Source organism: Equus quagga, chromosome 2 (assembly GCF_021613505.1).
Source record: "Equus quagga isolate Etosha38 chromosome 2, UCLA_HA_Equagga_1.0, whole genome shotgun sequence".
Lineage (NCBI taxonomy): Eukaryota > Metazoa > Chordata > Mammalia > Perissodactyla > Equidae > Equus > Equus quagga.
In genome coordinates, this window is record NC_060268.1 from 146,020,899 (window position 1) to 146,048,367 (window position 27,469).

Genomic DNA, 27,469 nt, shown 5'->3' on the forward strand with positions numbered 1-27,469 from the left:
TAGTTGCTTCATTTGTTTGAGGAGAGAGTTGGATGGACAGTCCTTGAATCCAGGGTCCTGCCTGCAGCCAGATACTCCCTGCAATGGGGCTAATCACAGCTTAGTCTCCACTCACAGCCTCGCTCAGTGGACCCTGCAGGATAACCCTGAAAGCCTGTGTTTCCACCACCCCCTATCCCTCCTGAGGTTTGAGACCACTTTCACCTCACGATGGAAGAGGATCAAATGTTCATGGGCAGTATCACTGTGACTTACAAGGAGTAAGCAGGAGGGGGAGAAGATGAGAAAGAAAAGCATAAGTCCTGCTAAGAGAGAAAGGGAAGTAGAGAATGACTATTAAACAAACGACGATACACACATACACACAATCCTTCAGGTCTGTGAGGCTCACTGAGTTTTATTGAAAAGTTTAGAAAAGACTTTTTAAATGTTACAAAGTGGTATTATGCTGTCTGCACATTTCAGCCAATACCAAGTAGGGTTTATTATTGCAGTTAAAGTCACCATATCGGAAAAGCATAGCAATTGTCATTCTGTCTGTCTGAGGACACCATGCCGCAAGAAAATCAGGTAAATGTGGCCTTCCTGACACAGGGACACAATCAGGAGTGTGAAAAATATGGCCACGCACAAAACTAAAACACAAAACGAATCCCTGCGCTTCAATCTGCAAACAGTCACACTCACATTTCCTTTGTGTGAAAATGAATTAGTTCGCTCCTCATGGGCAGCCTCAGGGCTTCTGCTTCACACGCCATCACTGAGCTACAGCAGCTGGTTGAGAGTTACATTAATTTCAGGAAAAACAGTGGTATTGTCTCTCCACAGGACTTTTCTTTTCAAGCAAGTGGATTTATGGCCTGCCACACAATTAAGAGTTCATGAACACAGATGGCTGAATGCATCAGTCTTCAAGCTATTTAAACTATAGTTGTTGTTGTTTTAATGAGTGTAATTTATTGTTGAAGACCCCAGCAAATTATTTTGGTCTGAGCAATTTAAACATTTGCTAAATAATGGCTACCACAGGTTGATAAAATTCACTACAGAATCTTTATAACTGGCACAGCTGGGTGGGGGCGGCGGCGGGGGGGTCACTGGATTTGATTCTGCACCTGCTTCATGAGAACATGAGAAAGTGTCATTGAGATCCCTGAATACAAGGCCATTCAACTGGACAGCCCGTTAAGGCAAAGAAATGAGAAGTGGGTACTCATACACTGAGTAGTCTTCAAGTCAGTGTCAGATTTACCAATGAGCAAAACAGCTTGAAAATTCCAATACGTATGTCAATGTGTCCTGTAGGGGACTAAAAAGGCAATATAGCATATTTTAAATTATAAGGATAAACAGAATGATAATGATGACCTTTTTACAAGTCAGTGATATTTTCAAAAGACTTAGAGACTACAGATACTAGCTTCATGTTTGGCCATGATTAAACAAAAAAGCAACTGTGTTTCTAATCCTAACTGGAGAGAATTGGGCATCTTCAACATCATAATTTTCTTGGATATAAAAATACAAAAGGCCTGGGAAAGAAAAACAAGTATTTTAGAGAAATGAAGCAAACAAATTTTAACATGACTTGATCATTGACTTGATGGTAACTTTCTCCAGTCTGGCTTTCCCTGGTATTTCCTCATCAGATTCACCATTTCATTATAGAGCCGCCACGGGGCATCCAAACCCCAGATAAAGTCGAGATGCTCCCATTCAGGAATGTACTTGTGGTACACCAAGTTGGTGATCTGGGTCAGTAAGACATTCACGTCCTTGACGTCCGCGAGCCAGTCATGGCCCCCGCTCCAGACGGCAGTTGGCACGGTCATGTCTTTCACATTGTAAGTGGGAGGGTAACTCTATAGTGAAAACCCACAGAAAGCTTTGTTGGCATTATTTTAATTTACAAAAACACAATCAACACAATTTCCATTAAACACTCATTAGTAAATTTGATCTGAGAATAAAAGACTAAATTTTGAAAATCACTCTCAGTTTACTTTTCAAGTTACTATTATACTTACCAGAACAGAAAGAAACCTAATCCACAATGAAAGAATATGACTATAGTAACTGCTGGCTCTCTGGCTATTGAGCTGTTGGCCTGCGCCGGGCACAGTAACAAGTGTTTGATCCCTAGAGATGAAGGCGCTGTTCTCCAGGTAGCAGATGCAAAGTGACAGAACCAAGTGGTCAGGGAGGGACTTTGGAGTCACACGCTCCTACCTCCCTGCCCTCTGGGCTGTAACACAAGTCACAGAAATTCTCTAAGACTCAGTTTCCTTATCTTTAATGATAATAATCACATCCATGTCACAGGGATATTGTCAGAATTAAAGAAGAAGAACTTGGGCAAAGGGCCCATTTTAGGGCATTTAGCACTCAAAAATGGTCAATTTATTTGTATATGGAAGAAAATGCTGAGGCATTGTAATTTGGCCAAGGGCCCCCCAGCTACCAGGTAACAGACCTAGGCTGGTCTCACTCCAAAGTCTGTGTCCCTGATCACTAGGAATGATGATGACAGTGATGGTTGTTACACGGAGCCAGAGAAACCATAGAGGGGAGGCCTAATCCACAACACCAACCGCAAAGCTTCGGTTGTTCTGGAACTGACTGAGGGAAAACAAATGCTATCCAGTCAACTCCCCAAATTTCCCACAGCACCTGAGTCTGGCCAGAACCCTCCTAACTCAGGCCAGCTTCCTTGAGAAGTTTTCAGGGCCAAATTTAATTCTACAGACTTTTAAGACTTTACCTGGTTATAATGAAAATAATTCTTGGTACTGCTTCCCCAGTCAAAGGCTTGGAACTTTTGGAGTCTAACAGCCTAAAAAGAAGATAATTTGGAAAAACGTTATCTGACAAAGAAGTCTGAGATAACCTCACAGGTTGCTAGAGTTAGCCATGGCCTCAGAAATCAATTTTACACCGATACCCAGATTTACTCTTCATTCCCAAAGTGCAATTTAAAATAAAATGGAATTATTTTGCTCTCCTTTACTAAAGGACTCAATTTCTCATTGCATGATTGGAAAGTAGCTATTACATGACACAATAAAGCAATCACACACACATGCTGTGAACCATACTAGATCAACGGCTATACTCATTTGATCAACTTTATGTTGAGGTATTTTACTGAAACTTGAATCTTAAACTTTTTCAAAGTGTTAACTATTTTACTTGGGAAAGAAATACATATTACATATAATCTATGGATTAATATATATTTATATATGGATTAATATGCATTTCTATGGATTAATATAAATATATTTACATTATATGTAAATATATTAATTATATATTAACATACCTATAGGGATCAGTGTAAACACTATATTATATTTAAATTAATATATTAACATAAATTATATATAATCTCCGTATTTTCTGTATATCCACTCTACTGTAACACTTTTCTACATTAACATTTTAATGACTTTATTATTTGACACTTTTTCTTGAATACCAGTACAATCACCAAGTTGTACTGCACAGCAGCATAATTCTACCTAGTTAGAGATACTAGAGCCGTGAGTTGATATCGTATATGAAATTTCAATTTATGCATATTGAGAATAGTATGATATAAAATTTATTAACAAGTCACCTATTTTGAAATAATGCGATATCCCCAAATTAAAAATATGTCAAGAATTAAATCTAAAATTGGCAAGTCAAATGAATTGGAAACTGTTTAAGCTTTGGTCAGATGGTGGTGCCTGGTAAAGGGGAAAAATCTAGACATTCTTTGTCAGAAATGCTTTTAATTTATGCGAAGTTTCAGTTCTTATCAATTGCATAAAATTCTGCTGTTTAATGTAATAAAAGTGTGAGATTACATACTACAGGAGAAATGATTAGCATCTGCTTTTGCCACTGCAAATGACAGATATTAATACCTGCAGTGTATTTAACAAGCAGAATAAAATATGGATTTACAGCACCTGTTAGTGCATCTGTTCCCCAGCTCTAGGTGTCAGTGAAAATATATCAATGCGAGCTGTTCTGCCACTGTAGACAGACATCAGTTTATCACTTTCTCACACATGTCCTGTAGCATTTATATAAAGTACCTGGAGTGAGTATAGAATACAAAAGAAAAACTTGCCTAGAGCTCAGACTAAACTTCAGACTTGACTTTTGTGCTCAGAGGCATAAGACTTCAAACTATCCACTTGAAAGGGCGTCTCAGAAGGAGGGAAATGTAAACATTATTTATAGTATCAAAAAGCTGGGAATAGGCTACATTCCAATTATTACATCAATATACACAAGAGTATGCCCCTGTCACAAACATAAACATAATAAAATAGAAAAACTGTTTACAAATAATATTAAGTTGGGAAAAAGTCAGAAAATGAAGTTGAACATTCATTTGGTTACACTTCTGGAATAAGCATATGTGGATAAAGATCAGGAGGAAATGCTTACAATATTAGGATAGACAGTTTTACAGTGACATTTAAAAATTATTTTTAGGTCTCAAATGGTAATGAAAATGTAAATAGGTTCAACCTTTCTAAAGTACAACATGCATTGGAAGTCTTAAAGATACACCTTCCTAGGGGTCGGCCCCGTGGAGTGGTTAAGTTCGCGCGCTCCGCTTCCTGCGGCCCAGGGTTTTGCTGGTTCGGATCCTGGACGCCGACATGGCACCACTTGTCAGGCAACACTGAGGCGGCATCCCACATGCCACAACTAGAAGGACCCACAACTGAAAATACACAACTATGTGCTGGGGGGTTTGGGGAGAAAAAAGTGAAAAAAAAAAAGAAGACTGGCAAGAGTTGTTAGCGCAGGTGCCAATCTTTAAAAAAAAAAAGTACACTTTCCTTCCGACCCCTAAGTCTACTTCTACGACGGTATCCTTAGCAAGTAATCTGCCTAATGTATAAGGACAGATCTCTAATTCAATAATAGTTGTCCCAGAATGTTTTACTATTGAAAAAAAAAACCTATCATAGCAAAAATAATAATAAGTTCAAGAAATAGAAAACTGTCCTCGAACACAAATATTTTAAAATTTAGTTATTGACCTGGAAAGATATTTATGATTATGGCAGAGACCGCTAATTACCCACTCCCCTCCCCGGGCCCATTCATGCCTTCTCCCTTTCAGTAACAGAATCCCTAAAGCTTCACTCAGCATATGGCTGCCAGGATAGGAACCACATCCCTCATGTGTTTCCATCCTGTGGGCTAGAACAGACGTGGAGGTGACCCAGCTTTAACCAGGCGGAAGAGGACAGCAGCCCAAGGATGGCAGAGCTACAGTATGGAGGGAACTGAGTCCCTGCATGACTTCCTGGAGCACAGTCACACCTGCTCGAGGACAATCCTGTACCACTGATGTCTGGATTGTATCATGAGAAAGAAAAACTATATATTTAGAGGCTATATTTTGGATCTCTGATACAGCAACTTAGCCTGTATCTAACAAATATACTGCTGTTTCATTAAATAAAAAAGAAAGTTACCAAAAAGTGCAAATAGCATGATCCTACTTTTGTGATGGAAACGATTATACCAAAAAATTATAAGATTATACTGTAAGAGTTCAGAACACGCCATTCCAAAATACGCCATACTGGCATACTGATTATTTTGAATTAAAGGCACTTGAAAAACAGCAGACACAAGGAGGGTACTCTGACCTTCCTTTTTCTTTCTAAAAGCAGGAGATGAAATTCCCTTGTGAAAGAAGCCCTCCCTATATCAGGAGGAAGAAATATTCTTAACTCCAGAGACTAAGAGTGGAAGCTGAGAGAAATCTGTTTTTAAAATAGCTTTTACTTCCTTTAAATCTCCCCATATATTTTAGTTACTTTTCCACAATTGCTACTCTTTGTTCAACCTAGTATATAAGCATTTAGGCCTATTTACTTCTTTGGGTTTTCATTTTTCTTGTGAGGGCTCCCATGTACATGTAAACAAAATTTGTATGCTTTTCTCTTGCTAATCTGTTTTATGTCAGTTCCAGTCAGAAACCCTAAGAGGGTGAAGGAAAAATTTTACCTCCCCTACAATACCAAAATACTGATAGTTGTTATCCCTGGTGGCAGACATATGGGTGAAGTATTTTCTTCTTCGTACTCACATATTTTTAAAAGTTTCATAATGAACATATATTACATGTATAATAAAAATTATACTAAATGCCTTCTTACAATGTTTTAAAGAGCCTACCTAATGTATATTTTGTTTTGTTTTGTCTTCTCAAATAGTAAGTTTCAAGTAAAAGAGAACATCACATCATATGAGGTACTCATTAAAATGCAGATCCCAGGGACATACCCCCCGGAATTGTGATTCCCAATCTAAGTCTTGAGGAGGCCCAAGAACCTGTATTTTCTTACAGCACCCTAAGTAATGCTGAATAATACTGTAAAGATATGTTAGGACTGGCCTTCTTCAAACAGGTGGGGCCAGCCTGGTGGCGCAGCAGTTAAGTTTGTGCGCCCTGCTTCGGCAGCCCGGGGTTCACCAGTTCAGATCCCAGGTACAGACCTACACACTGCTTATCAAGCCATGCTGTGGAAGGCGTCCCACATATAAAGTAGAGGAACATGAGCATGGATGTTAGCTCAGGGCCAGTCTTCCTCAGCAAAAAGAGGAGAATCAGCTGCGGATATTAGCTCAGGGGTAATTTTCCTCAAAAAATAAAAAAACCAGGAGCGAGTGTCTGGGCTCGGGGCACAGCCAACAGGGGAGCTGGAGATAGTAATGAGAGTCTTGGCTCTGGGGGTCTTTGAAACTTGTCAGGTTTATAAGGAGAGTAAGAAGAATTAGAAACTAAATTTAAAAACTCAGCAAAGAGGGCTGGCCTTGTGGCCTAGTGGTTAAGTTCGTGTGCTCTGCTTCGGCGGACCAGGGTTTCGCCAGTTCAGATCCTGGGCGCAGACCTATCACCGCTCATCAACTCAGGCTGAGGCAGCATCCCCCACAGCAGAGCCAGAAGGACCTACAACTAGAATACAGAACTACGTACAGGGGGGCTTCGGGGAGAAGAAGGAAAAAAAAAAAGATTGGCAATGGATGTTAGCTCGGGTGCCAATCTTAAAAAAAAAAAAAAAAACCCTCAGCAAAGAACCAGGTTTTAGAACACTTAAAAAGAATGTTAATTATTTAAAGAAAAAGTAAACTTCTGAATGTATCATGAAGAAAATGCCTTTTAAGGGCACCTCCAAACTCCTGCCACAGGAACCCCCAAACTTCACCCCTGAACTGTAGTCCTCAGCCTGCCAGCATCCAGGCCCAGCACACCTTCAGCAGAAGCCTCTCCTGGCAGATACCAGGGCTGCCTGCACCAGCATGTCCTTGATAGGCAGAGAGTGGTAGCCCCTGGCCAACAGCCCAGAGAAGGGAGACTCAAGGAGGTCCTATGAAACAGCAGTACAAAGCAACTACCTTCTTGATAAAGGGATGACACACGGAGCAGAAGAGCAAAGGTCAGGGCTGCCTCCCGCAGTGAATCTGGGCTTTGGAAATGTTCATGAGGCACATTCCAATGTGGTTAGCACCTAAAACCACAAGGTCACAACTGGGCCCCAGAGCAGTGTTCTGAACCTCAGCCTGCAGCCTTTGAGCCCGGCCAGCTGCTCAATAAAAGGGGTTGGGACAAGAGCGGAGGCCTGGATTGCAGCTGATCCAAGAGCTCTACTGCCAACCCAATGCCCAGGGGAGGCCTGTGACACCGAAGGGTGAATGGTCACCATTCTGTAACATACAACAGAGTAGCCTTGGCTGCCACATTCCCAAAGCCCCTGAAAGGTGGAGTCTGGTGGTCATTTGTACTTTGCTGAGCCATGTGGCATACCATATGTGGGCTGCAACGGTCACGAAGCTGGTGGGTCACTAAGCTCAGCCTCTACCTTCAGTCATCCTCCACGTTAAGAACGCAGTAACCCATGAGGCGACCAAAATTGGGCCTTTCTGAAAAATGTCCATTAGGTAAGAGGGTAAAAATGCTCAAAGGGTGGGAGTATTTTGATGACAGGGGACACAAAGAAAACAAGTGGCTATAAACAGAAATGTGGCTGAGGAAAAAAGAGGGGCTGACTGAACATTTGTGAACTTGAGGACTTGTGAAGGTTTCAGGACACTCCTGAAGAGGGAAGAGTGTGTTCCTCAGCATGTCGTGAATGACCTACAGTCCAGATGCCCCTCTTCTCAGCCACAGCAAACGCTGGCACTGAGTCACTGGCATTAAACATTGGGCCGTACAGTCACTACATGGGGCTAAGAGCCTCAGCCACTGTCCTGCCTGGTTCCTCAGGGATGAGCCCAGGAAGAGGTGAACTACGGCCCTCCTAACAGACAGGGTTCCTGGGACAACTGAGGAAGGATACTAAAGCGCCGGTGATGTTCCAGATCAGTGCTTCCCAGATCCAGTTGGGCAGAAGAATCTACTGGGCAGAGTTTTCTAAAAAGTACAAATTCTCACGACTCAGCAAAAAAAAAAAAGGATTGAACTACTAATGCACATGACAACATGGCTGAATCTCAAAATAATTATGCTGAGTGAGAGAAGCCAGACAAAAACAAGTATAAACTGCATAATTATACAAAACTCTAGAAAATGCAAACTAACCTATAATGACAGAAAGCAGATCAGTCATAGCTTAGGGGGAGAGGAGGGAGACGAGGGTGTCAAAAGGGGACATGAGGACACTTTTGGGGGCGATAGATATGTTCACTGTCTTGATTGTAGTGATGGTTTCTTCGGCGTATACCTATGTCAAAACATACTAAATTGTACACTTTAAATATCATATGTCACTTATGCCTCGATAAAGCTGTTTTAAGAAAATAAATTACCAATTCTCCAGTCCAAATGAATTAGCATCTCCAGGAATGGGACACGAGGAATCTTTGTTTCTAAAAGTCTGGATTGTAGCCAATCCAATTGCTCTACCATGAACCCAACTCCCTTTATTTTTTTTAAACAATATTTTATTAAAAGGTATACTTTTAAAGGCAACTCACATGATTCTGACACAGGCAGTGACTGCCAGTTGTTTGGAAATTGCTATCTAAGATACCCATAGTATCTTGCTTGGGAGCTTAAATGGTGAGTTATTTCTTATTTAAAAAGAAGTTGCGGAGAAAAAAATTGTACAAAAATATGTCCTGAAGTAGAAATAAGTCTCTGATATACTGTTAGGTGAAAAAAAGGTTATAAAAGAGTAATTAATCTATTTAGACAACTACTATTTCCATCTATATCTTTAACACCTTTCTGAAGTGATATGCAGCAAGAGGTACAGAGTAGAATTCAGAGACATTTCGTATCTCTGGGTACACATTTTCTATCTCTGTGTAAGATTAGAATAATTTTATCTTTTATCTTAAGAGAATTTTTATTATTTTTGCCTATATGTAATTTCTAAATTTTCTAGAGTGAACATACATTACTTTTGCGAAGTGTGATAAAACAATCAAAATTCTGTTTTAAAAGCTGGTGGTTCCCATTTATGTCCGCCATTGGTTTAGCTCCACTGATATTTCAGGCATATTGTGCCCATGGGTTAATGTTGAAATAGCAGCTTCTATCGCCAAAGCTGCTCTAAAATCTTGCTTTATGAAGCCACACAGAAATAAAGTACATCTGAGACTTGCTGAAAAACTGACAGAGGGAAGGGAAAGAAAAGAAAGAAGTCAACCCCAATAGCTGTCTGGTGAACTTACACATAGTAGAGTTTGCCCCAGGAAGGATAACAAAGCAACCCAAACACAATAACAGGAACCCAGGACTCCGGGCAAGGAAGCCAGCTCAGATTTGTGCACAGGCTCTTTCCGTTTGGGAAGGGCTTGCAGAGAAGTGTTTCATAGAATGCATTGATCCTTCTAACGCTGACTTTACACAAACCCCAAATGCACTCCTGGAATGCCTACCTGGCCCCAGTGTAACATGTTTTGCACAGAAGTTCCAGCAGGAGAATGTGTTGTATACACAGCCACTCTAGACTGCAAAACAAATTGAAATAAAGAATGAAAGCAGCATTAAGGAGGCATTGATGATAAACATATTTTGCACTTTAATGCATTAAAAACTACAGAGCCACAATCTCAAATACATGGGATTAAGAGCTGGAAAAAAATTTTGTCCTATAAAAATATGTATAACCACACACACAGAGTACATATGAAGGAATATAGCAATATGGTAACCATGGAGCTACATGAGTTAAGATTACTGGTGATTTTTATTTTCTTCTTCGTACTTTAGTGAATTTCCAAAATTTTATATAATAATCACACCTTGCCTTTATCATCAGAAACAAGAAAACTTAAGGGCTGGCCTGGTGGCGTAGCATTAAGTCTGCACATTCCACTTCAGGAGCCTGGGGTTCGCCAGTTCAGATCCCGGGCGCGGACCTATGCACCGCTTATCAAACCATGCTGTGGCAGGCATCCCACAGATAAAATAGAGGAAGATGGGCATAGATGTTAGCTTAGGGCCAGTCTTCCCCAGCAAAAGAGGAGGATTGGTGGTGGATGTTAGCTCAGGGCTGATCTTCACAAAAAAAAAAAAGGTTTAAAAAAAAGAAACAAGGAAAACTAATATCACATAAAAAAAATTCCACAGAGCCTTCATTCCAGAATTTTAAAACCTGTTTTCAAAATGCTACATTACAAACTACAAACATATTTAGCAACATCAGCATATTGCTGGCCAAGGGTTTGCATTTTACAAAATACACAAATGTATAAAAAATGGCCATTCCAAGTTTAAACAGACTTATAGTAATTTTTTAAAAGAAACAAATCACTAGAATAAATATAAATATTGGGACTTAAACTATGACAGACCTCCTCGTTCAATAGTTTCCATACAGGTACAATGCAGGAAGTTGACAAGGGCTGGCCTAAGGACAGCAGTGGATGGTACTCCAGGCACTTGCCGAAGCTCATTCTGAGCCTCTTGAAACGAAATCCTTTAGAGGTCTAAGGAGGTCCTTCCTGCCTCTCCCACATCCTCCAACATAAATAAGCACATTCATAGATACAATAAATTCTCCGAAAGCTTGCAGCAAGTCTTACCATAAACATACATACCATATTTAAATTTCTCTCATTAAATCCACACAGAATAAAGAAGAGATTTCCACAGAGCTCCTTCAGAATGACATGAGTGCAAACATGGATACTCAGCCACTTCAAACATTTACTCTGGGGAAGAAATTCTTTGACCCCAAATAAGTCCTACAAAATAAAAAGAAACCCAAGAATACCTCAGCCTTTCATTCCGGTACGCGGCCTCCACGACCCGCCTCAGAAGCAGAGACATGTGCCAAGCGTCTCCACGGATGGCCTCAGGAGAGAAGCGGTAACCAGTGGACGTTCAGACTAGGATCAAGCACATACAACTAATCCAATTCTACTGGCCAGTGGGCCAAATCCCGCCCACTGCCTGTTTCTTAATCCTTTTTCTTATTATGGTAGAACACACATAACACAAAATTTACCATTTTAACCATTTTTAAGTGTTCCGTTCAGTAGCATTAAGGACTTTCACATTGTTGTGCAACCACCACCACTATCCATCTCCAGAACTCTTTCAATACCTCAAACTCTGTCCCGTTAAACAGTAACTGCCCGTTCCTCCTCCCCCAGCACTGCCTGTTTTTATAAGCAAAGTTTGACTGGAACACGGCCACATTCACTTCTCTACACATTGCCTCTGGCTGTTTTCACTCGACAATGGCAGAGCTCAGTAGTTGCCACAGAGGCCACAGGGCCCACAGAGTCAACAATATTTACTGTCTGGACCTTTACAGAAAAGGTTCGCTGACTCCTGGTCTACGTCAGCCCTGACCGATGGCCACGGAATTTGTGTTCAAGTATTTCCAGAGCAATCACTATGCCCCCAAGGCAGATCTTCACGTAATTGCGCAACAAGAAATAGGAAAAAGATATTTTTTTTATTTTGAACCTAAATTTGTCCCCTTATAATTTACGCTTTTGCTGATTCCTACCCTCTGGAGGGGCAAGCATGAATGAAAAATTCAAATGCCTACAAAGGCAGTTTTATGGGCTGAATTGTGTCTCCCCTCACCCTCGGCAAAAAAAGATATGCTGAAGTTCTAATCGCCAGTCTCTCAGCATGAGACCTTATTTAAACATAGGGTCTTCATAGAGGTAATCAAGTTCAGACGAAGTCATTAGGGTAGGCCCTAACGCAGTATGATGGGTGTCCTCACAGAAAGGGGAAATTTGGACACGGTAACACACACACACACACACACGAACACCATGTGAAGATGAAAGCAGAAATCGGGGTGATGCTTCTACAAGCCAAGGAACACCAAGAAAACCACCAGAAGCCAGGGAGAGACATCGAACAGATCCTTCCTCACAGTCCTAACAAACTAACACAGGCAGGCCTGTACATGTACACGAGTAAAACAGCAAATGTAAAACGCCACCCTGCCCAGAGGGATGATTAGGGAGTGCTGGGAACTGCAGTGAACTGGAAAGCCTTTGCTCAGCCTAACGTGTACAACTGCTCTGTGATACACAGCTTCTTTTTTTCCCCCAAAATATAATTTTCAAGATTTCAATGTTAAAGGGCCAGCCCAGTGGCGCAGCGGTCAAGTTCGTGCACTCCACTTTGGTGGCCCAGGTTTCACAGGTTCGGATCCCAGGTACGAACCTACGCACCGCTTACCAAGCGATACTGTGGCAGATGTCTCACATATAAAGTAGAGGTAGATGGGCATGGATGTTAGCTCAGGGCCAATCTTCCTCAGCAAAAAAAAAAAAAAAAAAAATGAGTAGGACTGGCGGCAGATGTTAGGTTGGGGCTAATCTTCCTCAAAAAAAAAAAGATTTCAATGTTAAATATCCTGCTTTTAAAAAATGCAAGCAATTTAAAATTATAACATTGTATGGACCATATTCAACATGTCTGCAGGCAACTTCCATCCACGTACAACCTGTGATCTCTGTCACATCTGTCTTCTACAAGACAGCTAACCAATCTCTAAAGACAGATACCAGGCCTTCTTGAATGTTCCTCTTCTCCAGACTAATCACACTAAGATTAGCTGGGGAGAACCAAGAAGTAAATATCACCTGCAGACATGACGCAACAGGAAAAGGCACCAATATTTAAAACTCCTGGCTTTGAGTCTACGTAATGGTCACGTGTGAAAAATGCATATATTTTTGAGATTCTCTATTAAAAACAATAGGATAATACATCACTGACTTAAATCACCAAGCTTTCCTTTTGACCAACAAAGAAGGCGAAGTTGACCTTGCACTTCAGAACTGTTACCGAAACACTTATGGCAAACTCCACTGAAGATTACATCAAAGCAGGACCGTATATACAGAAAAAAATTCCTTACACAGTTACAGCCCTGCTCATATCAACTGTGATGTCTTTATAACTGTGTATTCTGAGAATGAGTTAGGACACTCAACTTTCATAGAAGCAACATATACTCAGAGCAACTAATTGAAAGGTTTTATGAACACTTATTCTTGCGCTTATCACTGTCCCAGGATATTACAAAACACTGATGTCTGGAACAGTGATTCCCAAATATCAGTCTACTTAGCCTACCTTAGAATCAAGTAGGGTGCTTCATAAAACCACAGATCCTGGGCGCCACTCCAGATTTAACAAGTCACCATCTACCAGGTGGGGAGTGGGAGTTTGTGTCTTTGCAAAGCTACTAAATTACAGTCTCTGAGGATTAAATTAAATTAAAAAGATTCCTAAAACACAGCAAGTTCAGTTCTCCATAAAAAAGGGCACAAGGAATCAGCAACGGCAAATTAGCAACAACCTAAATGTCTACCACAGGAGTCTGGTTAAGTAAGTAGCAGTTCTTTACAATGGAAAATTTACTACGCAGAGTTAAAAAGGATGTGGTAGTTTCATGTATTAACATGATAGCGCTCCAAGAGTGAAAACCACAGCCCGAGGAACAACATACATAGTTGGATACCGTCTACGTTAAAACAAAATAATACATTTCTCTCTGGACCTATGTATGTATGTATGTAAATTCACACACAAGGTCCATAGGAGATGATCTCAAGCTGAGCACTGTGCTTAATTCTTAGGAAGGCGCTAAAAGAAGCCTTGGTAGTCGAAGGGTACTTTATTTGTAATCTCTGAGTTGTTCATAATGAAAATCAATGCTTCTATTACCCAAGGCATTATCAATCAACTTGGTTGAGGGGACACATCTTATCTGCATGTCTGGTCACCAGTGCAGAGAATCCCATTTTAGGTGAGAGTTGGATTCTGAGGTCAGAGTCTAGTCTGTATTTCCTGTGAAAGTCTCTTAAATGGCCACAGGAATATGTTATACCAGATTTTAAGTATACATTCCTGTATGGGATTTCACGGCTGGGTGTGTGTATAGATATATCATACATAAAACATATATAGTGCATGCATAATGGACCATCTGGCCTCAGCTGGCTGTCAACTCCTTCTTATAAAACTGCTTCCTCCTTGAACAGAGCTTGGGGATCACACAGCTCTAGGGCTGAACCCCGATGAAGTTAGTGGCTTGTGTTTCAGGACCACATTATAAAATATAATAGTAACTGTGTCTTTAGATAGCCCACAGTGTGGCCAGGGTTAGCCATGTGGGAACAGCACAGTCCCTGTCTCCCATCCCATGTACCGGCTCCCTGCCTGGAATAAAGGTTTAAGCTCCATTCTCCCAGACTTGCTTGTGCTCTCTTTGTGTGGTGGGTATAGAGTCGCACTGACATGTTCACCATGAGAATGTGGGGCTCTGGTGTAGAATTAATGATACACCTTCCCTGACTCCCCAGGATCTGGAAGCAGGGGTGAAGAGGGGAAGAAAAACCATGGAGAGAAGAAATCCCACTGTTCCACTGATAGAAGAACATAGAGAAGGAAGGCAAAGATTCTTCCTTTAATGGCCAATTCTTCAGATCTGAAAGGGAAATTTGTGGGGCAAGGCGGGAGGGTGGGAGGGCGTCCGGGGTCAGGGGAGGGAATTAAAGTACCTTAATGAGAAGATCTGGAAAGTTTGCTAATTTAACCATAGGGCTAGTGCAGAACTCAAGTGAAGCCACAGGAGCCAGGGCAAAAAACATTTTAATCTTTTTGGCCAGCTCAGGTATCCGTGAAAATGCTATAAAACCTGTGGGAACAAAAGGAAGATGATAGAAATTCCATCTTCTGGGACTTTCTCTGAAAAGCCAACGGCTGTCACGCGTTGCGCCCTCTAGTAGCCACCTGAGAACCATGCAAACAATGTCGCCACCATGTGGCAAAACACTTTAAACGCGGTCCTCTGAACTTTAATGTACGCAAACACCGACTTTGGTTAAACTAGTAAATCAAGTATTGGTTAAGTGCTTGTTTCAGATTTCAACGTAGATATGCACTGGAAGAAATCCAGGTTGTTAGAACCAGAAGATATTCCCTGTTCCTTTAATAATGTAAGGCGATCGAAGGAAAGACTACTATTCCTAACAGCTCCATCCCCCCGCCCCATCCCCCACTGCCCCCTGCCTGTCCTGTGAATGATTTACAGAGGCTTGCAAATCAGTCACCAAGGACTCAAAAGGAACCCACACATTTAGAATGCTTTAGCTTTAAATATCTTTTAGGTTCCTCTCAGGTTACTTCTTGCCTTAAACTTGGCCCCAGAATGTCACTATAGAAAGCAGTGGGGCAAAGGACACAAGTAGGTAAGTCATGGAAGAAGGAATATAAATGAAGAAAAATGCTTAACTCCACTAACGAGACAGGTCCTTAGTCTCTAACCAGAGGAACTGTTGTTTGCTAGAATTATGGGCAATTTTTCTCTTCTTTAAACTTTGCTAAATTTTATATTTTTATTTACAACGAACACACATTACTTTTATAATCAGAATAAAAAATTCATATGACTTTTAAAAAGTGTAAATAAAGTGTAACATGGCATCTTCGTAGTTTTATTCCACTTAACTTTAAAAATCAGTGTCTTTTTGTTTTCTATATAAGTCTCTGCGCTTATAAAACCTCTTGCTTTCTTCCCTCTCAAATCCCCATATTGCTTAACTAGGAAAATACATAATAGGCTGTGGCTTACACTAATTCCTTCCATTTCAAGAGAACCATACACCATGCTTATCTATTTATGTTAAAGTCTGAATTTCTAGAGAAGACTAAATATTACCAAAATTCCTTGCCCTATTCATTATTTCTGCTGGGTATTATTTTGTTCTTTTTTGTTTGTTTGTTTTTTGAGGAAGTCCTGAGCTAACTACTGCCAATCCTCCTCTTTTTGCTGAGGAAGACTGGCCGTGAGGTAACATTCGTGCCCATCTTTCTCTACTTTATATGTGGGACGCCTACCCCAGCATGGCTTTTGCCAAGCGGTGCCATGTCCGCACCCAGGATCTGAACTGGTGAACCCTGGGCTGCCGAGAAGCAGAACGTGTGAACTTAACCACTGTGCCACGGGGCCGGCCTATCTGCTGCGTATTAAAAAATCAAAACAAAACAGTATTTCAACTAACATTTTTTTATATTTCACTTTTAAGAACTAATGCAAACTCTGTAATAAGACATTAACTTCCGATCTTTATAACATACATACCTATGGTGGTGCCTTGAGAATGACCCACATAATACACTTGTTCTTGGCCAGTTTTATTGAGAATGAAGTTAATTGAAGCTGGTAGGTCATAATTTGCCATCTCATCAAAACTGTAATTCAAAAAAGCAACGCTTTCATTAAGGCATTGCAGACAAATACAACAGCTCACAAATGGTAAGTGCACAGTTTAATGAGTTCTCACAGACTGAGCACAGCTGGGTAAACCAGCATTGAACGCAGGAAACAGAACAATACCAAGACCACAGAAGCCCCCCAGAGCTCCCTTCTAATCGTGCCTCCTGAAGGTAACTGTTATCCTCATCTTTTCACCATAAATTACTTTTACCCATTTTTGAACTCTTCTATATACAGGATCAAACAGTACATATTCTTTTGTATCTGGCTACATCCGTGCTGTCGCATATAGTTGTGGGTTGTTCATTGTGTAAATATACGACGCTTAATTTATCCATTCACTGCTGATGGCATTCAGTAGTTTCCAATTTTTCACTTTTACAAATAGTGTGACAATAAACATATTCTAGTAAATGCCGCCGTTGGTAAAAGCTCTCATTCTTGTATTTTCATGTCCTTAGGTAGGCTCTGGTTTTACAGATGGGAAACCAGCCTGAAGGAGTCCACAGTACCGACCTTCTCTAATAGCTGGTACCGACACAGCCCTGGACCTGGGCACATGTCATCAGGAGATGGATGAGCTGATTGTTACCACCACTTATGATGTGCCAGGCCCTTTCTCCATATCCTCTCCTTTCATCCTCCAGTGACCTTATGGGATAGGTATTTATTATCTCCATTTTACAAAAAGAAAACTGAGGCACAGAGGGCCAATGCAACATGCCCAATGTCATACGTGATTAATTGGCAGAACCAGAAGTAAGAGAGAGAAGAGGCAAGTTTCTGGAAATAAAAAAGTGAACATCTGAAATGCATGTTTATGGAAGAAGGACGAAGGTTATGGGACACAATCTACCCAGCAGCTTCCACACTGCCAGGAATACCAAAATAACCAAAAATCCCTATGTGAATCTAATTCTTAAATGTAATCATTTACCTTACTGCGATTTATTAAATTCTTAACAAGGTTTAAAACCTTTCATGAGCCATCAGTCTCTCCTCTCATATGATCTTCAGTTACCCATCTATTTGCCTCCTCGTGTGTCTGGGTTAAGGGTCCTAGGGAAACAGACCTTTGTCATAATCAATTCAAACATACCTGAAGGCCCAGAATTCATCCTGAGAAACCGAAAGAGTCTTGTGTTTCCGAGACCAGGTGTTTCCCCTACTGTTCCCCATCCACACGTCAAAGCCAGCATCTGCCAGAATGAAGCCCAGGCTGCTGTTGGGCAGGTTTGTGACCCAGTTACTGGAATCTGCCAGCAAGCCGTGCTGCAGGAACACAACCGGTCTGGGACCTGAAAAACATTCAGGTTTAGGAGTTAGCAGCACTAAGCTTCAAAACAAACAGGATATCTTGCTAAACAGATAATTCATAGCAGATCCCAAAGCAAATAATGAAACAGAAACAAATTAAAATATTGAGGTAGCAATGTACTCCTATATAATATTAGCAAAGAATATTTTTAAACAGTGCTGGCAAGGTAGCAGTGACAGTGGACTATTTTTACATATCTAGTAACAAGACACTGACTTAAACCATCAAAAAAAATTTTAATATATTCTTAATAACTTATGAAATGTTTCTATAATTTGCCTCAGTAATTGCACTTCTTACAATGTATCCTGACAAATAAATCAAAAGAAAGAAAAAGATCACATATACCCACACAAATTCATAAATATATATATATATATCTATCTATACTCGTGTGTGTGTGTGTATATATGCAAATTTATCTTCTACTCACCTATACCTGAGACAGTGACGCAGTAGAAAAGCAAAGACTTGGGAGGTGAAGAAGCCTGCCCTCTGGCTGCTTACACAGTGTTAAAACTATTCAGTCATTGGTCAAATAGGCATTTATTAAGCACCAACTATTAAGTGCCAGGCATTCTTCTCAGCACTGGGAACACAGCAGCAAACAAAAACAGGAGGAAAAAACTCACCTTCATGGAGCTGACATTATAGTGACCATGAGTTTTAGAGTCAGACAAACCTGGGTTCAAATCTGTCCTCTCCAAGTTCGATGTGCCACCTCAAGCAAGGTATTTCAACAAACCCTGGAATTTTAACATGCCCTGCAGCATGGATATGTAATATGTACTTCATAGGGAGTAACGCGATGTGAGAGATCATAGGAAAAGTTCTTAGCAAAGTGTCTGGCACATAGTAAGGGTTCAATAAACATCAGCTCGTATTACTGAGGTGCTTAATCTGCCTGAGTCTTAGTTCCACAAATAATTTTTAAGAGGAATGAATGAGATAATTAAGTGTCTGGCACAATGACTGACACATAGGTCAAAATGAACAAATAAGAGCTCCCTCTGCCTCCTACCCATTCTTTATAATAGTGAAACGCTAAAAATAAGGTAATTGTCAGGTGATCAAATAATTGTAATCCACTTGGTGCTATAATTAAACCATCAACAATGACAAGGACTGTGGCAACCAAGAAAAGCTTATAACTTAACCTTGAAGGGGGAAAAAAAACCAAGTACAAAATTACAGCCTACTCCGGAAGTCCAGCTAGGCAGCATGATGCCTGCAAATGAGAAGGAGTGTAAAATATCACAGAAAAATGGGAAGACTGATTTGTCAGGAGAGTCAGACGAGAAGTGAATTGACAAATTTTTATTTCTGTTTAAGTCCTAATATGGACTTAGTAACTAATGAATTGCTTTTTAAATGACAGTTCCTCTGATGCAAGGTGGCCTCTATAGACAACTCCAGGAGCTTCTCCACACCCCTGACAACACAAATGGTACCGCTGGAGCTATGAGCGTGGGGTGCTGCTCCCCGCATTTGTGAAAATAGTAGGACCCCCCTCCCACACAAAGGTCCAAAATGACTCCTATGGTTTCCTAATCACAAAATGGCAGCCCTCTGAGCACCAGAGTCACGTAGGTGACCTTCTATGAGTGGGGAGAGAATAGAAAGCCAATAAGCCAAGACTGGGCAGCTTTATGTGCACTTCTCTGCCTTGAACTGTTCATTGCAGCGCTCCACTAACAAGACTAAATGTAGTGTGAAACTTGCATGTGCAAGGCACTGTAGTATATACAGCATCTCATGAGCAGGCTCCCTGCCTTGAATGAAGATGATAATCCAGCTGGGGAAACAGGAATAATCATAAAAAGCTCAAAATTATAAACTTCACCGTAAGTGACAATAATGATTACTGAAATTAACCCCTCATTAAATTGGAGTTGATGAAATGTGTTTTAAATAACAGTGCCTTCAAAGCAGGGCTGCCTCACTGGGAGAGTGAAGGGAGCCCGGGAGCTGTACGATGGTACTAACGGTTTCCTTCGGCACATCAAGACACTTTGCACCCTCAACGGTGCTTTGGGGCTGGGCCATGAAGAAGAAGATTTGTCCTTAAAAGACCAGAAAGTCAAGCTTACCAAGGAAAGACTTTGGCAGCATATGGGGACGACTGGGGCATCAGTAACACAAAACCTGATGTCTGCCATGCAGTGGTGTCCCCTGGAGAAAGAAGAGTGAGAGTGATGCAGAAGGAAAGCAGGCAGGTGGCCAACCTGTGCCTCTTCAGACACTTAGTGGAAAACCTGAGGCTGCTCAGCTGACTCCTCAGGGCAGAGTACTGAGAAAGGCAGGAATGGTCTAAAAGGGGGAAGGCGAATGGAAAGGGAGGGGCAGATACCAAGTGGGGCGGCTAAGCCAGGACTGAGGCTGGAAGGGGAGGCACCTGCCCGTTTATGGGCACCAGGCCTCAGTTCTCTATCTTTTCTTGATGGCAAATATTTAAAATTCCCCTGAAATCTCTCTGTACTTTCCTCCCTAACCCCCAAGGAGTTTCAAGGGAGAAATGTGGAGGTGGCAAGTTCAAGATATACCAGGAAACTCTTACCACCAATAAATAACTCCTGGATTCCCACAGCAACGGGGCAACGAGGAGCCATGGGCACTTTCCCAGGCGGTGGAGGTGAAGCTGAGGAAATGCAGGCAGCCAATTCAAGCATGTGCTCACCATGCACGTGTGCTGCTTATGGCACCTTAGGGGCTTCGAACAACATCTATAACTACCCCTACTTCAGCCCTCACCTACCACTCACTCCTGTCCAAGGCTTAGCTCCAAGAGTAACTTTATCCTTCAAGAGAACTTCTTAAAACAGTCCCAGACCCCTCACTCTACACTCCATGGAAGGGTTTCCCAAAGCTCCCATACTTGCCCCACACATTAAATTTCCATAGACGTGGCTTTGCCTAAACAACCACTACTCCAATCCAGGTTAGAAAGGGTCTATGTTTAATAGAAAAAGGAACAAAGAAAATAGTTTAATTACAGCCTAGTTATAATTTTGATAAACTATTTACATTAAGGGGTAATCTGTGGATACTCATTACCTCTATAACTATATGCCACAAATAGTTGGGTACCTACAAAATGAAAGTGACTACACATGGATAAAGGGAACACAGCTACATACAAACAAACACACATACACACACACAACAGACCCCCTCGTGTGGACCCCAGAGTGATAGTAAAGCCATTCGGTGGCAGGTAGACAAAACTAAATCATTTGTTAAGACGTCTGCAATAGAGAAAGGGAGTGGATCAAAGTCACTTTTTTTCTAATTCTCCTGTTCGTTTGTTGGGGCTCTCCCATCCCTCACTCTAAGCTAAATGCAAATGCTCAGTGAACAACAGATACAAAAGGTGGTACCAAATAGGAAGAAAATAGTGAATCTGTTCTTCAAAAGCTAGATGTTTGTTTCAAATCTGGAGGATCTGGGCCAAGAATTGCAAAGGGCATCGCAGACCCCATTGTTTTCTCAAGGGAAATGCCAGCAAGTGAGGAAGGGGCTGACATCAGAGGTAAATGGCTGATAAATGAATGGCCTGGTAGCAACTTTAGGCCCTCAGCTGTGTCCTACTCATTCACTTTAAGAATTTTTACTGAGAACCTGCTGTATAAGTAGAGCACTAGAAGTTAAAAAAAATCAAGAAGTGACTCAAAACAAGCTACATTTTGTGTAAACCTTTCCTGGTACCTACTATGTTTTAGCCACTGTGTTAGATGCAGGGGACACAAAGGTAGGCAAGCCAGGCTCCATTCTGGTCAAGGAGACAGACACACCTTCTAGCCCAGCAAGAAAAAGGCCAGACCACCACCCAGGAAAGCTCAGAGGAAAGAGAAAGTCACTCACCCAGGGGGAATATTTGAGCTGGATCACATGTAAGAGACAGAGTGCCTCACAAAGTGTTCTGATGAAGACAGAGGAGGCTGGATTTGTAGAGAACTGACACTGCACCCCAGGCCCCAGCTGCACAGGACCCCAGAGTGCACATTAAAAGCTCCCTGCATGTGTCTGATGCACAGGCAGGTTGGGGACCCACTGGTAAAGTTCAGTGCCTTGTTTGATCTGGGAATAGGGGGGATCTGAAGGACTTCATGGGTGCACACCTTCCAGGCTGGGCCAGTTTCCTTTCCTCCCAGAACAAAAGGGCCTCTCTGAGGAGGGAGCTGCGAGGATATAACCCCAGGGCGCAACACCCATGTTTCCCTTAGACATGATGGGTCATCAGCAAAGAGGAAAATATTAACAAAGCCTGGCCTAGGGTGGAAAATGAGTGCTAAACTGCTTGTCCCTTCTCTCTGGCATTCAGTGAATGCAGACGGGTACCAGAATGGACAAGGGCACTGGAAACAGGCCTGCCCACCTGCCTGCCAGCTTCTCTTACCTGCTCCCACCAGGGGAAAGAAAGAAAGGTATTATGTTGTTCTTTCCTATCCCAGTCCCAATCAAGGACTTAAGGATTTGCTGGCAAAAGAAGTTTCTCTCTGGTAGGGTTAAACCTACTGCCATTCACATCTTCCAGTGAATTATTTTAATCGGATTTCTTTTCACCTTGCTGAGTGGAAGCTGACTGAAATAACAGCTAGCTATTATTGTGCACATATATGCTCTACGGTACTGTGCTGAAAATCCCATCGGGTTGGTACTATTCCCATTTAAAAGAACAGGGAATTGTGGCTAAGAGAAGTCAAGTAATTTGTGCAAAATTGAATGTGAGCTAGTAAATGGGGGAGTTGGGATTCCAACCCAGGTATGTCTGAGACCAGGGCCCACGCTCTTAACTGCTTTACTATGGGAAAGGTTAACCAGAAAGAAGTCATTCTAGAACGTACAGAAGACCCTCAGAGAATGACATGCCAAAGAAGGGAAGCTCGGAGATGGACACAGAGAATGGGAGGCAGGGACACCACACTCAAATGTGCCTGCTCAAGCGGTGCATCCAAGGACCAGCCTAGTCCACGCACTCCAGCACCTGAGGCCTGCTCTCCAAGCAACAAACCAGTACAACAGGACAAGGGCTGCCTTCCCCAGCTGTCCCCTACAGTTGGCTTGTTTGTCTTGAACTGGTTCTAGGTGGGCTGGGGGCTGAAAGGCCTAAGAGCACCTTGGCCCAGAGAGGGCCAAAGGTCACCCAAAAAGTTAGCACCAAGAGGGCAAAGAGAAGCAGCTGGTGATGGCCTACCACAGTGCCGCCCAGACGCGGGTGGAAGCAAGCAGGGGATTTCTCAGGCTCCGAAAGTGAATCTGCTGAGCCGCAGTCTCACAAGAGGAAGAGGGCTGGGCAGCCGGGGAAGTTCCTCTTGCTTCCCAAGACACTGGCCTTCTCTATCAGGACAGTGTCCAGACAGGCCTCCGCTATGCTCTAAAACGTTGTGAGAAATCAACTGAGGTCCAACAAAGAACCGAAAGAAGAACAAGGAGAAGATCACAAGGGTGAGGGCATTGACGTGAAACAGACCTTGGTTCTCACTAGACATGAAACCTTGGAGGGTTCACGCCATCTCTCTCAAGTCCAGGGCCCTTTTCTAAACGAGGAATGATACAGTGGCTGATACACAGTAAAGCTCAACAAATGACAGTCATTCCTAATAACAATAATAATAAATACAATAAAATATTATTAGAACACAAGCATGTGAAGAAAGATAAAATGAAGTAGCATTCCTTAGCCAAGAGAATGTAATCGCAGTTACAGTAACAGCATACTAAGTGTTGACTGTGTTAGGGACAGTGGTAAGCACTCTGCATGCATTGTCTCAGATGAGCCACCTAACAGCTCTCTGAGTTGGTGTGGTAGGCTGAATAATGGCCCACCAGAGATGTTCACGTCCTAATTCCCAGGATCTGTGAATATGTTACCTTACATGGCAAAAGGGACTTTGCAGATGTGATTAAGGATCTTGAGATGAGGATACCATCCTGGATTATCCAGTGGGCCCAATGTAATCATAAGGGTCCTTCTAAGAGGGAGGCAGGAGGGTCAGAGTGAGAGAGAGACTGGAAGATGCTACACTGCTGGCTTTAAAGATGGTGGATGGGGCCAGAAACCAAGGAAAATGGTTAGCTTCTAAATGCTGGACAAGGCAAGAAAATTGATTCTCCCCTAGTGCCTCCAGAAGGAATGCAGCCCTGCCAACACCTTGACCTTAGGATTTCTGACCTCCAGAACTGTAACATAATAAACTTGTGTTGCTTTAAGCCACTAAGTGTGTGATAATTTGTTACAGCAGCAATGGAAAACTAATATAGTTGGGCACAAGTTTTTGCCCCCATTTTTCAGATAATGACTCTGAGGCACAGCATAACTAAGTAATCTGTGCATAGTTGCACAGCCAGCAATCCCAAATCAGGGCTCAGCCGGGCAGTATGTCTCCTGCACCTACAGGAGAGGCAGACCTGGCTCCTTGCTAGTTTGGGAGAAGCCTATATAACCTAAAACCTTCCAGAATAGCTTAGAAGATAGGCTGTAAGTTGCATAAGGGCACCCCTTTCCCTCTGCAAAGGCAGGTTGTAGACAAACGGCAACAAAGATGTGGCTTATGGTGCACACACATTCCCACCACTTCATACTGAGTGATGCAAAGTCAGAATCCCCCTAGCTTTAGCCCTCACTGCAATCATCAAAGAGTTGGACAACTCAAGGAAGCTCGAGACCTAGCATAGTAGGCCCTCGGCTCTGCACAAACCCAAAGTCCAAGGGCTGGTTCAAGCATCTCTAAGATAGGCTTTAGATCACCCAAAGCTCTGGGCCTGGGGGGGCTTCCTGAACCTGCCCCAATCACTTAAGGTAAACCCTAGCAAGCATTCTGGCCTCTGGTTGACTTGTTATTACTAGTATTTGTCATAACAGCTACCAATTATGTGCCAGGCACCGTGTTTCACAGGGATTTACACTGTTACAACAGAGATGCTGCCGTCCACCCACATGCGGGTGCCTGGAGAAGGAGGTTAAGTACCCCGCCCGAGAACACTCACCTAACAATGAGTCAGAGCTGAAACCCAAGTGGGCCTCCTTCCAAAGTCCTTGCTTTTAAGCACTACTCTAAAAAAAATTTCATTAAAAAATAAAGTGGTGGGGGAGAGGAGGTATAAGTATTCCATAGGTACCCAGCCATTTCAAAGCAAGCCAAGCTCTATTTCCCAAAATAGGCTGCATATCAAAATCACCTGGGACACTTAGACAACACACTCATTTCTGGCCTTGGCCTTGATTTAGGGAATCAGGAACTCCAGGGACAGAGCGAGGAAATACTTATTTTTGACAAGCTCCCTGGCTTTTCTCACACAGCCCATTCACAGCTGTGTTCAACGTGGACTCGTCTAAAGGGAGGCTGTCCAGTCCTCTTCTGCACCAGGCTGGCCCAGGAAAGAGGCCAATCAGACGTGGAGATCCCTGGTTGGCATCTAACAGGCCCCTCAAGGTAGTTCTTGGGCCTCCTTCTCAAGAATTATTGAGTAGACTTTCATTTATCCAAAGCAGGGAGCTACTGAGTGAATTTTTGTAGTCTAATTCTAGTTTGAAAAGTTGGCCTCAAAAAACAGCCAAAAACACTATAAGCAAATCACCTTAGTGGGAAGCCTCAGCCGTAACACTTATATTCACTGGAGAAAATAAGGGGAGGCTAATCTCCAAAGCATTTACCAGCAGGAACTTAAGCAACAGAAGCTAGGATACAGGTTGTCTAAATCAAGCACTTTCCACACTGTGGCTTTATTAGGGACACCACTACAGCCGCAAGGGCCAAGTGGGTCAGAACTCAGTCACAAGCCATGGGAATCCCGTCTTTACTACTGACTAGTTGTGTTACCATAGGCAAATTAATTAACCCCTATAAACCTTGGTTTCCTCACCTGTAATGGGGTACTAAGAGTTCCCACAGTCAGGAGTTGCATGAAAATTCATTTGATGATCCACAGGGAGCGCAGCACTTGGCCCATCCACAGGAAGCATTCAGAAAGGTGTGCATACTTTGCCACTGTCCAGACCACTGTGCTCACATTCACAGTCACTCTGATGAAAATGGGGTGACCCTCTACAGGATCACAGAGCAGGGAAGAAAACCACCCCATCCCTCAGAATCTTTCTCTCCACCCCCAGCAACAGTCACTGACCGTTAAACAACATGAAGGCAGCGATCTGGTCTCAGTCACTGCAGTGTCCGTAGCACACCACACTGAGCCTGGCACTTGGTGCTCACTCCATACAAATTTGATGAATAAATGCAATAAAGAAGGAAATAAAAAACATTGCGTATTCACACACACAGAGACACACACACCGTACACACCGTTTGGACTCTCCAGGGCACTGCCATAATTAGAGTTTACTCTGTACCCAGGAGGGCGCTAAGCTGTTTACGTCATTCTTCCCACTTTACAGATGGGGACTCTGAGGCTTATGGAGAAGAAAGAATTTGCCCCAGGACACACAATTATTACATGGTGGATTTGGGAACCAAATCCAGGCCACATGACACCAAAGTGCTTGCCATCTCCATGCCAAACTGCCTTCCTGCTTTCCCCTGCCCTTCTCTGCTACCACAGCCCACCTTCAAACAGCCTCAGCTTGCAGCATCCTGAGCTCACGGAGGTTTACAGTTGGATGAATGTTGGGAAATTATCAAGCACTAATCCAAAATGCTCACTTAGAAGGAACAGAGAAGTCCAGAGAGGGAGGTACACACCGGAGGGCACCCAGCCATGATGGCGACGCTAACCCTTAGGCATGGTTCTTTCTATCACATTCTCACTTCAGCAACTTCTGCCCCCAGTAAACAAATCCTAACAAACATCTTCCTCCCTTCCTTATGGTTTAGAATACATTCTGCCTTAGTCCGTTCGGGCTGCTGTAATAGAACACTATAGACTGAGTGGCTTATAAACCACAGAAATTTATTTCTCACAGTTCTGGAGGCTGGGAAGTCCAAGATCAAGACCTGGCAGATTTGGTGTCTTGTGAGGGCCCACCTCCCGGTTCATAAACAGAAGTCTTTTTGCTGTGTCCTCACATGGCAAAAGGGGCAAGGGAGCTCTCTGAGGTCTCTTTTATAAGGGCCTTAATTCCATTCACGAGGGCTCTGCCCTCATGACCTAATCACCTCCCAAAAGCCCCACCTCCAAAGACCATCACACTGGACATTAGGTTTCAACATGTGAACCTAGGGGGACATGGACATTCACTCTATAGCACACTCTGTCAGGGAGGACTGGACACTGAGGAAGTGGACATCAGAGACTGCCATCAAACCCGCGATGATATTTAAAAATTAAAAACAGAATCTACAGCTCCATTTACACTGGGTGAGATGTTTTATAGGCCTTATTTCATCTAATTTTCACAACAACCTATGAAGTAGCAAGCATCAATCTTCTCATTTAACAGATGAAGAAATTAAAACTGAGAGAG

The 27,469-nt window shown here is 42.4% G+C and overlaps 1 protein-coding gene across 3 annotated transcripts in view; it reads right to left on the bottom strand.

The window, feature by feature from the left end:
- Positions 1–379: 379 nt before the first annotated feature.
- The window catches only part of LIPA (lipase A, lysosomal acid type), a 101,726-nt gene continuing 74,636 nt past the window's right edge, over positions 380–27,469 (bottom strand). For all 3 annotated transcript variants that reach the window (XM_046651960.1, XM_046651952.1, XM_046651959.1), the window contains 7 exons: positions 17,833–18,031; positions 16,599–16,708; positions 15,016–15,152; positions 11,071–11,217; positions 9,907–9,978; positions 2,762–2,833; positions 380–1,862 (listed from right to left, as the gene is read on the bottom strand). In XM_046651960.1, coding sequence (XP_046507916.1) covers positions 1,593–1,862; positions 2,762–2,833; positions 9,907–9,978; positions 11,071–11,217; positions 15,016–15,152; positions 16,599–16,708; positions 17,833–18,031 — 1,007 coding nt within the window. In that variant the 3' untranslated portion in view covers positions 380–1,592. The remainder of the gene's footprint in view (positions 1,863–2,761; positions 2,834–9,906; positions 9,979–11,070; positions 11,218–15,015; positions 15,153–16,598; positions 16,709–17,832; positions 18,032–27,469) is intronic.